General features: G+C 40.0%; 1 protein-coding gene across 1 annotated transcript; it reads right to left on the bottom strand.

Moving 5' to 3' along the window:
* Positions 1 to 2,653: 2,653 nt before the first annotated feature.
* On the bottom strand, positions 2,654 to 10,544 carry LOC102718362 (probable E3 ubiquitin-protein ligase ARI7). The gene is made up of 15 exons (XM_006653492.2): positions 10,170 to 10,544; positions 7,803 to 7,927; positions 7,310 to 7,412; positions 6,743 to 6,833; positions 5,992 to 6,164; positions 5,606 to 5,710; positions 5,445 to 5,533; positions 5,020 to 5,127; positions 4,842 to 4,932; positions 4,659 to 4,748; positions 4,167 to 4,214; positions 3,948 to 4,019; positions 3,772 to 3,871; positions 3,555 to 3,681; positions 2,654 to 3,385 (listed from the first exon to the last, which is right to left on the bottom strand). Exons 1-15 carry the CDS (start codon positions 10,332 to 10,334, stop codon positions 3,103 to 3,105), a joined length of 1,770 nt encoding a protein of 589 aa, XP_006653555.2. The 5' UTR covers positions 10,335 to 10,544; the 3' UTR covers positions 2,654 to 3,102.
* Between the last annotated feature and the right edge of the window lie 2,985 nt (positions 10,545 to 13,529).

Below are 13,529 nucleotides of genomic sequence, written 5' to 3'. Positions count from 1 at the left end.
CATTCCTTATGCATGTAACAGAAGGGAGTATTACTATTTTAGAAAATACATAACTTGATTAAATCCACATAATAAAATGTACTATAAACCAAGAACGAGGGAGTCGTCTCCTGAAAATAAAACCGGTCATATCAGAAATTCAGAATTAACTACTACTCCTCGAGACTATAGATTAGTGCTTTCTCGTCGCATGGTAAATGGCTCAAAAAGAACGAAAAGTCCAACTGACAAATGACTGCTAACCATCATGAACACAACTTTCTATATACAAAATTTATATATATAATTTTTTTTATACACAAACTTTTAAATAAGATAAATGATCAAACGTGACCTAAAAAGTCAACTTCATCATCTATTAAAATCAGAGGGAATACAAATTTTAGTGTATTAATTCTTATAGATACATATTTCTAAGTTGATATATTTAATGTAGCTGTTTTTCTAATATACTTTATATATTAATTTTGTTTTTATGTATAAATTTTCTAAGAGTATAAAAAGTTTGTCAACCAAGACCATATTTACGAAATGTCGCCTGCTTGTAGCAGATAATTTTGGCACATGTTAATTAAACGTCTCAAGGAGTTGACGTCCTGTAATCCAAGGGCGGAAACAGGCCTAGGATAGCTATGGTTGGAGCCCTAGGACTAGTTTCATAATCCCTTTAAAAATATATTAAATTACTCTATAAATTTTAAAAATAGTTACAATATATTAGCTTAGCCTTGCTCAATAAACTTTTTTTGGTTCCGTCCCTCCGGTAACCGGACCACCAACGACGTGCAACCTCGGAACGGGACTCCGGGCGAGGATCCTTCGTGGACATGATATGATATATGCAATAAAATTGCGTGTTTTACATCAATGAAAATTGCACGCTTTGGGGAGTTCAGATCACTAAAAGAAAGCTCTCTTCAATTTATTAAACTAGCACTCAACATATCCATCTCGATAAAACCATGCAACGATGCATGAGAATATTTATTACAGACCCAGGAAATCATCTAGCTTTAGGCTTCTAGAGAAGCAGCGCGACGGCCGCCACGGCGAGAAGACCGGCACCTCCGGCGACAGCAACGGCGGCGGACGTACTTTCCGGGGCCGGAGCCGGCGCAGGCGAGGGGTAGTGTCCGTAGTAGCTAGGTGCTTGAGCCCCTTGGTCAGGGCTGGGCGGCGACGCATGGCGGCCGGTACCCGGAGCAGGTGCGGGTGACTGGACATGCGACGACGGAGCTGGCGCCGGCGCCCGAGACGTCTCGGGGGCCGTCGGCCTCCCGGCCACTGGAGCAGGCGCAGGAGCGGCATGGCTGTGCGGGCTTGGCGCGTGGGCCGTCTCGCTGGCGTGCACCGGCGCCGGAGCGTGGTGATGGTGGTGGCCGTGATGGTGCGAAGTCAGGGCATGCGCCGGGGCAGCACCATGGTGATGATGCTGATGCTGATGCGAGCTTGGAGCATTTGCCGCCGGCTGGTCGGCGCGGACCGGTGCCGGCGCAGGAGCGTGGTGGTGCGGCTCTGGTGCTTGGGGGTGCTGGTCGGCGTGGACTGGCGCCGGCGCAGGTGCGTGATGGCCGTGACCGTGAGGACCCGGTGCTGGCGAATGGGCGGCACCGTGGTCAGGAGCAATCGGTGAGTGAGCCGGCGCCGCCGCCGGCGAAGGAGCACCGTGACTGGGGCTCGGCGCCGGAGAGTGGTGGTGGGCGTCGGGCGCGTAGGCCGGCGAGCGGTGGTCGCCGTGCGCGGTGGACGGCGCAACCAGGAGCGAGGAGGCCATGAGCATCGCCATCATGAAGGCCATTGGCGGGACAAAGGTGGCCATGGCGAGAAGCTTTGGAGTACAAGAGAATGCGCGCTGCGTCGTCTTGCCGTTGAAGCGGGAGCACGCATATATATAGTCAAGAATTCAAAGATTTGTTTCCAAAGATTGAAACTTGGAAACGTCGCTGATTATTTGTGGGGTATTTCAGTATCTGGCAAGGACGAAACAATCGTGTCACCTCAATCATGGCAATATTTAGGATGCACTATACTAAATATGATTCGTTTGCTCGAATACTGGAAATAAATCGGTGACATTCCGCACTCAATTAGATGAAATGGAAATTTCTTTCAAAGCAGGAACGAAGGGATTCGTCCGTGGAAGTTGATGAACAATGTTGGCAGACTTGGCAGTACCGTAATTTGAGCAGGATGAAGCATTGGCAGTACAAGGAAAATGCACTGGCTCGCTTATCCCAAAGGATTTTGCTATACATCACACGTGTGGTTTTTTAAAAAAAAATCATACAAATTCTTGAATATCTTCCTCAAAATTCATGCACCAGTTTCATCTCCGGTTATCTCAAATGATTTTCGACTAGTCTGGAACTCCGAACAAAAAAACTACGGGGTTGATTGCTTGTTTTTTAAAATAAAAATAATTTATGAATAAGACTTTATATAATTATACATGTGTTCCTATCGATTTAAAAGCGATCAAGTTTACGTAGAAAACAGTGGTACAGCATCATGGTACCTTCTCAAGGATAAGAAAAATGCTCAACAAATAAACCCCAAAATCTATTAAATATTTAAATTTTGGCCTAAAATCATAAACATAAACGAAAAAAATGAGGCTATCAATCTTAATACCATCCTAACTCGTGGCATCCCCTTAACTCAAAATTTGCATTTGCATTTTGGAACAAGATAAATGAATTTCCTTGAGAATCGGTGAATTCATTATTACAAAGGTGACAACATCATTACAACAACTCAGTCCATTGGCGGCGCACATCTGCTGGTACGCGCTACTTCCATAGAACAACACAAGAGTTACAGATATCGATATAGAGTTATTATATACAGGATGAACTAGATGATGAGCAAGGGCTTCAAGGGTACCGTTAGTTGATAAAACAATTGGGTATCACCAGTTTCTCAACCATTGGACATGATTAGTTGAGAAAATCTACTTTTGCATGCAACAATCCCCAGCTAATACCTCCTCACGCCAGCTCCACTGATCAGTGACAACAATTTTGCATATGATGTTTACCACCGGGTTTGACCAGATGTTTCTCGACCAATGGAGTCGAGACCTAAAACCAAGACTATGTAACGCTATCGATGCTGGTTGTTACAGGCCTGGCAGCTTCTGGCAGATTTGGGGTTAGCACATGTGCAGTGATCACACGTCCAAATGTTGCTTTCATCAACACCACGGCTTGAGCCACCTGTTTTGGAGCTGGTATTGGATGCTCTGCTCTTGCCACTCTTACTTTTACCACCAAGAGACTTAGAAGTTGTGCTCTTGCTGCATGTTCCATGGCTAGTGGAAGGACCTACATCATTTAATCCAGTCTCCAAAGCTCGGACAAGATTCTCGAAATAATTGCGAGTCACACTGTCAAATAAAGAGATCGTCAAATGAAGATACAGTAGGAACACATAAGACATCTAAATGGCCATCCTTTTACAATTAGGAGTGATCATGTGGTCAAAAGAAAACCTTCCATAGGATACAAGCATCCGAGTAAGGATAGAAAACAGGAAAAACATATGATCTGCGGTACCTTGTTAATCCAGCCAACTTTGTACGGAAGTCATTGAAATCTTTTGAGGGAGATTCTGCTTCAAGGTATACTTGAAGTTCTTTCTCTGCACATTGATGCAGCCGCTCCAGGCCTGATTCCGCCTCACCTAGATAAATAAGCAACAAGAATATAGACCAGATAAGTAACGGATGCTTGCACAGTTGCACATGCTATTTACTACAGCAAAACTACAAACCTTGCAGATATTCAAAGAACTGTCTTTTGGCATGCTCATGCTCTGGGAGGTAAAAGCCATAGGCATAAGTCCATTTCAATACCCTCCTACATTCGACAATCTGCATATTAAAATTAAACCCATTCGTCAGAGATCAGGGAGCCTTATGAGAGCTAAACTTGGTGGTGAAAACTAACCTGTAGCCAAGCCTCTATGATGAACTTCAGCTGCGACTCTGGTTGACTTTGTATATCACTTAACTTTTCAAGCTGAACATGATTTGTGAATGTCATTAGCATATGTTCTGGACAGGCTGAAGTAGTTGTATTAAATGATATGCATGAACCAAACATAGCTCGATTGCTTTTGCATGAAATTGGATAAGGATAAAGGAGAAGTGTCATATGTTTATATACCTTGTCGTTCTGCAGACTCAGCAGATCTCCTAGTGCCTTTTGCCTCGACTGCATAACGAAGAGAAAACAAATAAAGAAACCAGAAAAGTTTCATTTAAAAGTTTACACATTACTGCTTTCTACAAGAAGCAGACCTAAGCACAAAACCAAGCATTGAATTTAACCATAAGTTTATTGACAGTCAATAATTAGAAGCAAGACGATATATTTGTTCCATCAGAACATTCCATTGTCATCAGGGCGTAGGTGGCTTGCAACATTAAAGAAAAGTTATTTTAATTGGATAGGGTACCATGAGTGACAAAACTTGCATGCCTAATTATCATAATATCTAAAAAGTTAAAACTGAGCAGAAAATTCTTAACATTTAACACCACTTTTAAGATGCTTGCCACACAGATCAAGGTTGCCACTTCCAAGTGCTTCTTTTTCTACCACTTGTGTAAAATATAATGCTTTGTTCAGGCAACTTATCTTATACCAACAACTTACCGACTGATTGGCTGCCCACCGTTCATAATAGTGTGTATATCTCTCAAGCGAGTTCTTTGCCATTTCTCTTCTCCTTTCAGATTCATCATACTGTAAGGTGTAAACCAGTGCAAAGCGTAAATTACCCACACTGTTAAATTAAAAAGTGAAAAATTAAGGAAACTCCTCAGATTAGAACCATACCGCTCCTTCTTGCCTTGCTGCCTCATAACGGTTACAAGCATAAAATCCACCAGTCCGCTCTCCATGCTCAGACCATGGACCAAGACACAGCCTTGGTTATAAAGAAAAAGTATCATATCAGCCATATGAGATTGCAAGTACTATGAAGAGAATAGGCAGAGGGATTATGATTACATACCAGCAAAACTCAAATTTGCATGGAGGTGTGCATGTAATGTGCATGCATCCCTGATTTTTTTCAATGGGGCGCTTGCACTTAGGACAAGGCTTTGAATTAGCTAGAATCCTGAAACCATAACCAACAGAAAGTTCAACATAGTTGAAACAAGAAATAACTTGTAGTTAACTTTAATACGCATCATGCAACCACATAACTATTAATCAAAAAATCAGGTCAAAACATTGGTGTTTCAGAAAATAATCAAACCAATAAAATAGCAAAAACAGACCTACATTTTTTTAGTGTGTGGCTCACAACCAAAAGTAGACATGAGATAGGACAAAGTTTCCAGAAGAAAGATCAAATACAATTAAAGAAACTAAACTAGAGTAAACAAACTGTCACCGTTGGTAATAAAAAAAAGTGTGTTATTCTGACAATACCAGTTCATATTCTCAGACTCTGCACTGTTCTTGAGGATCCACTTCGAAACAGTTGCACAGTCTACCGGACGATGAGCTTCCTCGGTACACTGCAAATTTCATTTCAAATGGTTTATGTCCTGCTGATCACAATAAAATGGAATGCCCAGTCCAGTACTCACGTTCCAACAAAAACCATATGAACAGTTGCAGTTCACATCATAGCTGCCACTGCCCATGACAAATTCTGCGGCATATTCACATCCAGGAGCAGGACACCATTTTGTCTGTTCCAAACAGGAATGAACTTAATGAACATATGCTTAAAATAGATAAACAAATTGAAAATTTTACGAATTGGCCAAATATAGCACTTGATCATTTCACCATTTTGAAAATATAGAATATTTGGTACAATTAATAAAGATAAAGAGAGAAGGTTACTCCATTTTTAGGAAAAAGAAGATGCAAAGATGGGAGAATGGTTTACTTGCATGGAACATAAAATAAAATCGAAGTAGCAGCTATGCAGATTTTCATTTATTCATTTGAATTATGATCATCCTACCTTCCTATTATCTTCAATGTAAGATCTGCGAAGATATCGTCCATACTTTTCCCTATCCTCGTCGTCAGCCAGTGAGTTGATCATATCTTGACCAACAGCAGCTGTGCAGGACGGATCAGGACATCTCAACATCAAGCATCCTGGACCATCATTGATAGAAGTGCTAATGTAACCTGTCAATGTAATAGCAAAATTTAATATGAACAGAGGTGCGTGCTTAAATTCTTTTGTTTCTTGAATCCGCATGAGAGTTGCATATTATTTCACTAAGAGAGAAGAAAACATGGGAAAGGAAGCTAAAGCACCCCCACTCACCTTAAACACATACAGTTCTTAAACTTACAAGAAACCAACTTAACACAACCTTACCCAACCGTGGTTACCACCTACTAAGAAACTCACTGAGCTTAGAATCTCTAGCACCAAAGACGACACTCATTTTTAGCCACCGTTTGAATAGCGGACATGACACTAGGATTGACACCATTAAAGACGCAATCATTTCTATGACTCCAGATTCCCCAACCTACAAGAATACTGAGCGAGTTAAGCCCTTTTATGGAGTCCTTATCCATGCCTTTTACAGCCTTGGACCACCAAACTAGAGAAGTGCTTCAATTCTTTTGAAGTGCATTAATTCCTAGAAACACTGGATAAAGAATAGCTGCCATTCTTTATTTCAATATATACTATGAAGAGTAATGGTGATTCCACACAAAATAGAATTATATTTCAAGGTTGATTGTCAAACCTCTCCAACATGCACCACAGAAAGGATGGCCACATGCAGCGGCACTCATTGACGTGCGAGGACAACTTTCGAAGCAAATTCCACACGTCAACTGTCAAGGGAACAAGACGTATTAGTATTGAACAGCTCATGATAATCAAGTAGTTCTAAGTAATGATGGGTCAAGCGAATAAAATAGGAGATGCCAGATGCACATTCTACTCGCAACTCACAATGTATAGCACAGGCAAAACTGAGTGCAAATATATGTGTACTGAAAACCTGCAATAACACAAGCATACTAAACTTTTTTTTAACAATCCTGACTCTCAGTCATGAATGTGCTAAGGAAACTAGCCAGCAACAAAAACAGAAGCCTTGGATTAGAAAAAGAAAAACGAAGGAGCGGCTGCTGCTCACTTGTTTCTAATTATGCTTTACATAAACCTTCCCAGCATCCACTAGTCACAGGGGTGGGGGGGTTAGTGGGCGGGTAGAAAAGGTGACGATTTTTTCGCAGATCAAATTATTTGTACATCCTCAAAGCTTTAATTGTTATATTACTATATTAGTAAGGTAAAGGCATACTTCTCTGTCATTTGGCATTTCAGTGTGCTTTTCCAGCAAACCAACAACCTTACGAACATGTTCTTCATCAGCAAACCATTCATCGTGCACCTTACTAACACTCCTGCAGAGGGGCAAACCAAATAAATGATGTATCAATTCTTTGTGCCTTGCTTCCCTGTGGCAATAACAAATGAAGTAGCCATTTGGGCAAACAGTAACCAACTTTCTAAAGAGTGAATGATGACTGCATTGATGAGTCAAAGCAGTATGAAATAATTTCCAACAAATAAACATCGCATACCCCTCAATACAATAAATCCCATGAAATTTCACTCTGCTCATTCATAGCATGTCCAAATCATGTGAATAAAGAAACGTGACATGGACAAGGATATATCATCAGGTATGAGAATCAAAGACATAAAGAACTTGATAGAGATACATCACTAAAAGGTTGAGAGAAAATCTCAGGAGGGCGAGGAGCAGTCTGAAGGCAAGCAATGGCTATTACCAGTTATAGTTACGAAGAAGAACACATGCTTCTGACTTTGAAATTGAAAGAACAGTTGAAACCCTATTTATATCATCCTCTTGGTGCTGCTGTATATCAGCTTCACTTAGTATACTGTAATTTTGCTGGTGCATAAAAGTTCATATAAGTCAAAACCACACAAAACTGAACAACAAGATGATATGTACATAACTTCATGTCATGTCAAAAGTCAAAACATTAAATTTCAAAGATTGGCACAAAATATAATCAAACAGTACTACTGTACTACTTTTGCATCAAAGTTTGATTTGTAAACAAGCCAAAAGGGCACTACTCACATTAAAATCTAGCACATTAATTAGAAATAGATCATTGCTAATTTGCTGCAGCATGGTCTTTCCAAGCATTATGTCAAAAGCCTGCATTTACAATTTCCCAAGATGTAGCTTGTCATATTCCAAGCTTCTTTTAGGAATAAGAAAACTTCTATGAAAAGACCTAAAAACTGTTAGAAAGAAGTCTGGCTTTAGGGACAAACAACTTTGACAAATAACTTGGTCAGCAGTGAGCAGGATATAGCAGGACCAGTCACATAAGATGTAACATCAATGGACAACACACCAAAACGCAAGCTTGTTAGGCAAGCATAGCTGCATAGGTGCTATAACTCGTCACTTGTCTACATTCAAAGGCAGAGTAAAACCAGCTGAGTGCCATCAACCTAGGACAAGGGTACTTGGCTGGACAATGGACAAAACTCATGCTGCCTGGAAACCTCGACATCGAGCTTATTTAGCAGGCTTAGATGGTAACAAGCAAGCAGGCGGTCAGTAGTGTACTTGTTGGATGAAACATGGAATAGAAACAAGCGGGAACCACAGAGGCTAATTTAGGAAGAATCTTAATTCAGGCGGCATGTCGACAGCATACCGACAAAAGAACCTGTTATCCATACTCCACAAACTACAGGTAATAACTAATAACCTCTGTCTTTTCAAAACGGTATCAAGCATGCATGCAATAACCAATATCTTATCGAGAAAAAAAATCAATCGTCTACAGCCAGCTAGAACTAAATCTGGTAAAATATGTGAGTTAAAGTAGCACTTTGTACCTAATTAATTAAAGAGCATGACAAGGAAAACATTATGCACAATTCCTGTATAAACAGAACAAAAACTAATTGTCACTGATGTAAGGCTGGTTAGGGATTACTAGTGATTCCTACTTACGTACTTCATGAAGGCAAGTTAAACCTTACAACCTGCATTTCGAACTTAGGATGGGATTTTGTAGTAAGTTCACACTCGTGAGATCACAACCCTTTGAGGAAATGGCAGTTGTTCCAGTATGCTAAGGATATAGATATATTCACAATTCATATACAGTTAGTATGAGTTATGCAATAGCCTCTTTCTTTTACACCATATCTCTATCCCAGGAAATTATTGATTTGACATGACACGCTTAAAATAAAGTGCCATAACCAGACCAAGCATCGTTAATCCCAATGTATACAGAAATGTAAGACTGAATTGCATCCCCTATACCAGCTTACTTCCTCCACACCAACTATGAGTTAATACATGAAAAAGTAACACTCAGAGAAACAGGTGAGGTAAGATTTGAACATGAAGTTCATCATAACATTTGTTCATCTATCACAATTTTTCTTCAGAACTAGAAGTTCTAGTCAACTATGGTTTTTTTGGTACATATAGAACATGACTAATTTTTACTGTCAAGTTATAATGCTTACATGCGTGAATAGCTCTGAACATGAGCATATTGTAAGCCTCTCCCTTCGGTTGTTTTGCCCTCATTTACCTCATCTGCCAGTGGATAAATGAAACTATACACATTACATTTCTCCCCACCTCCCACCCTCCCAAACACCCACAAAATTCCCATCATGATTTGCAAAATCCACTAATCCTGTAATTTAGTTTACATTTCTCGTATGGAACAAGAAATAGTTGCCGACGACAAAGTATACGATGGCCAGTACCCAACATTTAGTTATTTGTCAACACTGTTGCCTACCCCACCAAAATCTCGGATCCCCGTACCTCCTATAACAAAACAAATGTATAAATGTTTTAGGACTAAATGTATAAATGTTTCAGGGAGGTCCTAGCTAGCATCGACACATTAATTAGGGATGACAACCAATGCAATACCATTTTCCCGGGCCACATCAAAGTCCACTAAACAACGAAGCTTATACGTGCAGCATGGCAGCAACCATCTCATCGATCGCCTAGATTCACGATCCTGCAATTTCCGGGCATTCCCGCGCCGCGACAGATCAAACCACGAGCTATGCCCCCGCCCCCAGCCACTCAAAGCATCCCCCCGCCCACAGGCGCGCGAACCCGAGATCACCTGCTGCCGGTGCGAGAGGAGCTCCGCGGAATCGTCGGAGTCGTGGTCGGCGAAGTCGTAGTCGCCGTCGCCGTCGTCGCTCCCGCCGAGCCCGGCCTCCCCGCCGCTGTAGAAGTCGTCGTCGGCGGAGTCGTTCGCGTCGAGCATGTCGTCCTCGGAGTCCATCGCCGCCCCGCCCCCGCCCCCGCCCCCGCTCGCCGCGCGCCGGAGCCCCAGGAGCAGCGCGGATCGGGCGGATCGGAGCGGCGCCCACCACGAGGAGGAAGCAATCGGGCCCGGGTGGCGAGGCGCCCGAGCGGATTCGGGGCGGGGGGTGAGGAGGGTGGTGGGGTGGGGTGGGGTGGGATGCGAGGCGAGAAAGAGAGAGGAGGAGGAGGAATAGGGGAAGAAATGGGAGAGGATGGAATGGGCAGGTCGGTCGGGTGGATTCGCTTGCTCGGCCTGAACAGAGAAGCTACCAATGCGAGCTTTCTTTTTTTTTTTTCCTTTCTTCCCCTTTCTTTGGTCTTGCCCTTTTTTCTCGTTACCGGGTAATAATGCAATGCTGTTTTTTTGTGTGTGTTTTTCTTACCGCCTTTTCTTTTGTTTTTAAGCTGCTTTTGGTTTTCTACACTCGTCAGTTTCCTACTAGCTTCGAGTTTAAGATATTCAGTTAGCCCACAGCTTCGAATTTAAAAGCTTTATACACGATATTTTAACGGTAGATCATAAAATATTATGGACTGTATTTAAGGAAATAAATAGGGTTCGTAACGGCCGTTCTCTACGACTACCGGTAAAGCATATAACCAGTGCACCGAAGATAATGCATTGGAACTTAATGTATGTTGTAATGATTAATGACTACTGTAGCAGTCCACCATATGCTTTATTAGGTCACTATTGCACGGAAGCAATGTTCTTCGTGCATGGATATGCGAACTTGACGTCGTATAGCTTTTTTATATCTTATTTATTTCAGATATTTTATATTTGCTATGCTATGAAATATATGATTACCTAAGTGTGAATCCTTAACTGTTGAATTTAGGTAAACTTTGATGTTGGTATTGATCTATGATGTATTTATTTCTGGATTTCTCTATTAAAACTTAGCACCCACTACGCAATCCGCTACTAACCAGTTATCTGCTATTCATAGCATTAACTTGGTCGTATCATAGAATCGGTACATAGAGAATGTGTATGCATATTCTAATTATTTTCTCTCATTTAAACAAAATGTGTACGAATGAGTGGTTATAACTTATAGGTGTTGTCGGAGACGAATAAGATTAAAACATGTTCAGGAGGAATATAGATTGTATATTCTCCTATAATTCAAACAGAATGTGGAGCATACGATAGATGTTATTAGACACGTGCAATACTGTGCAGTCGTACCTTTAGATTAAACACGAGTAGTTGCACAAGGTTATCGAGCATTGGATACACCAATGATCATGCAGGTACTATGCAACAAAATTATTAGTATTATTTTAAAAAAGTAATAACTCAGCGAGTATTTACTCGTATAAAAAGCCCATGCATGAAGCCACTAAAGGAACTTAACCAGTAGATATGATTTACACGATCTGATCGTACTCTAAGTATTTGCTCAAATTGTTTGATTTACTTCATACAATTGTCTGCGATAACGTGTGGGGGTGTCATCTCATTGATTATAAAGTTGCATTGATGCTTAAATAGGCATCAAAACCAATACATAAATGTGCATCTAGTTAATAGAGAGTTAACTATTTTAATAAATACAAAGAAATGCTTTAGTTAAAGAAGTTGGTATTTACATGGCTGCTCGAAGACCTAGTATCTAGATTGGTTGAACTACTCCTAATCAGCCATACCATAAGATACTCTATAAAAGATAACTTTTAAATTTTAGTTGCAACTGACAAGATAGCAAGTAAATAATGAGATCTATAGTTATGTTTATTCTGTAAAAAGTATGCGATAAAAACATCTTGCGATATATGAATATCACTCATGGGTTGGTCCTTCTAGTAGTATACTAGTTAGAAAACCCGCGCTGTTATGGAAAATATAGAATGTAATGCCAATTTATTACTTAGAATGAAGTTGAAAAATAATGTTTTCAGTGTGATTGAGCACAAAATTAAAAACGATGTGTAAAAAGAAAAAAGGATGCTGAAAAAGCAGTAATATGAAGATGGAATTGTACTTTGTCAGTGGTAGCTTATATAAGGAATCAAAGGAAATATTTCTGTAATGCAGAAAGGCCACAATACTGCATTTCAAGCTTAAATTTTCTCCGCATCGGAGAATTTGTGGACTCATTTCAGCAACCGATTAGGATAGCTAATTTGAGAAGCAGGAACAATAATACAGGAAAGTAAATGCAAAATCTAGTAAATAAATTCCTGAAACGTTTGCTTAACTTGTAACATTGGAAGAAAGGTAATTCTGATAAGGTAAAAATTCACCAACAGAACATGCTAACGGAAATTGTATCGGTGCTTTTGCCCCTTTACCTTATGAATCAGTGTGTGTTGAATTTTTTTTTAGATAATGGATAAAAGAATCCAGCCTTGACTAAAAGAATCAGTGTGTGTTGGATAACAAAACATCATTAACAGATTGGCTAAATTTTATCGCTGAAATTTTATTTTTAAAAATCTAAATAAAATTTAACATGTGAAAAAGTTTATCCCTCCAAAAGATTGACTAAATTTGACCCACTAAACATAATAAGAGGCACACACAAATATACCATCAAAATTCAGTTTATTTATCAAGGCAGAAATATTTTCCGCACGTGCAGGAAGAAACAACGACCTTATGGGGGAAGGGGTCTCTAATTTTTGGGATGGTTAGAGACTCGTTTGAGAGATATTTTTACCTAAAATCTCCTAATTTTGGAATTTAGAGAAATTTGGGTGGTTGAGCATGCTCTTAAGCAAAGATATATGATGTATTCATCTTAATAAACACATTCTTCCGTCGATGAAAAAAATCAATATGTAATTGAAGAAAAGAAACCATAATTTTCCTGGACATCGGTGGATGGAATTGGGCGGCTGTGATGCTGTATTCAGCGAGGAAGCGGCCGCACCTGCTGACAGATAAGGTAAACGAAGGGGTCATCTAGCCAAAACGATATATTTTTAAACGAAAAATATTTTATAAATAAAAATTTTATATATTTTTATTAATATAAAAACAAGTACTAAAAATTAAATTACGATAAAAAACTTCAAAATCAAATCCAAATTTAAGGATGTAGAATCAAATTTTGACTTATAAACATAAGCAAAAGCAAAATGAACTTTTTTTTACTGTCGACCCTTTTCGAATATTTATCTCGTTGAACAACAATCTTAAGACGACTTAATGTATTTGGTT

Source organism: Oryza brachyantha, chromosome 4, assembly GCF_000231095.2.
Source record: "Oryza brachyantha chromosome 4, ObraRS2, whole genome shotgun sequence".
Lineage (NCBI taxonomy): Eukaryota > Viridiplantae > Streptophyta > Magnoliopsida > Poales > Poaceae > Oryza > Oryza brachyantha.
The sequence above is the reverse complement of the archived record's forward strand: the minus strand, read 5'-3'. Positions and strand labels throughout refer to the sequence as shown.

Bases quoted from the DNA above. Each gene is read 5' to 3' on its own strand.
- LOC102718362 (XM_006653492.2), bottom strand. From the start codon at position 10,334: ATGGACTCCGAGGACGACATGCTCGACGCGAACGACTCCGCCGACGAC. The intron at 7,413-7,802 runs GTAATAGCCATT...GCCCCTCTGCAG, and splicing joins CTTCTTCGTAACTATAACTG to GAGTGTTAGTAAGGTGCACG. The intron at 4,749-4,841 runs GTATGGTTCTAA...TACACCTTACAG, and splicing joins CAGCAAGGCAAGAAGGAGCG to TATGATGAATCTGAAAGGAG.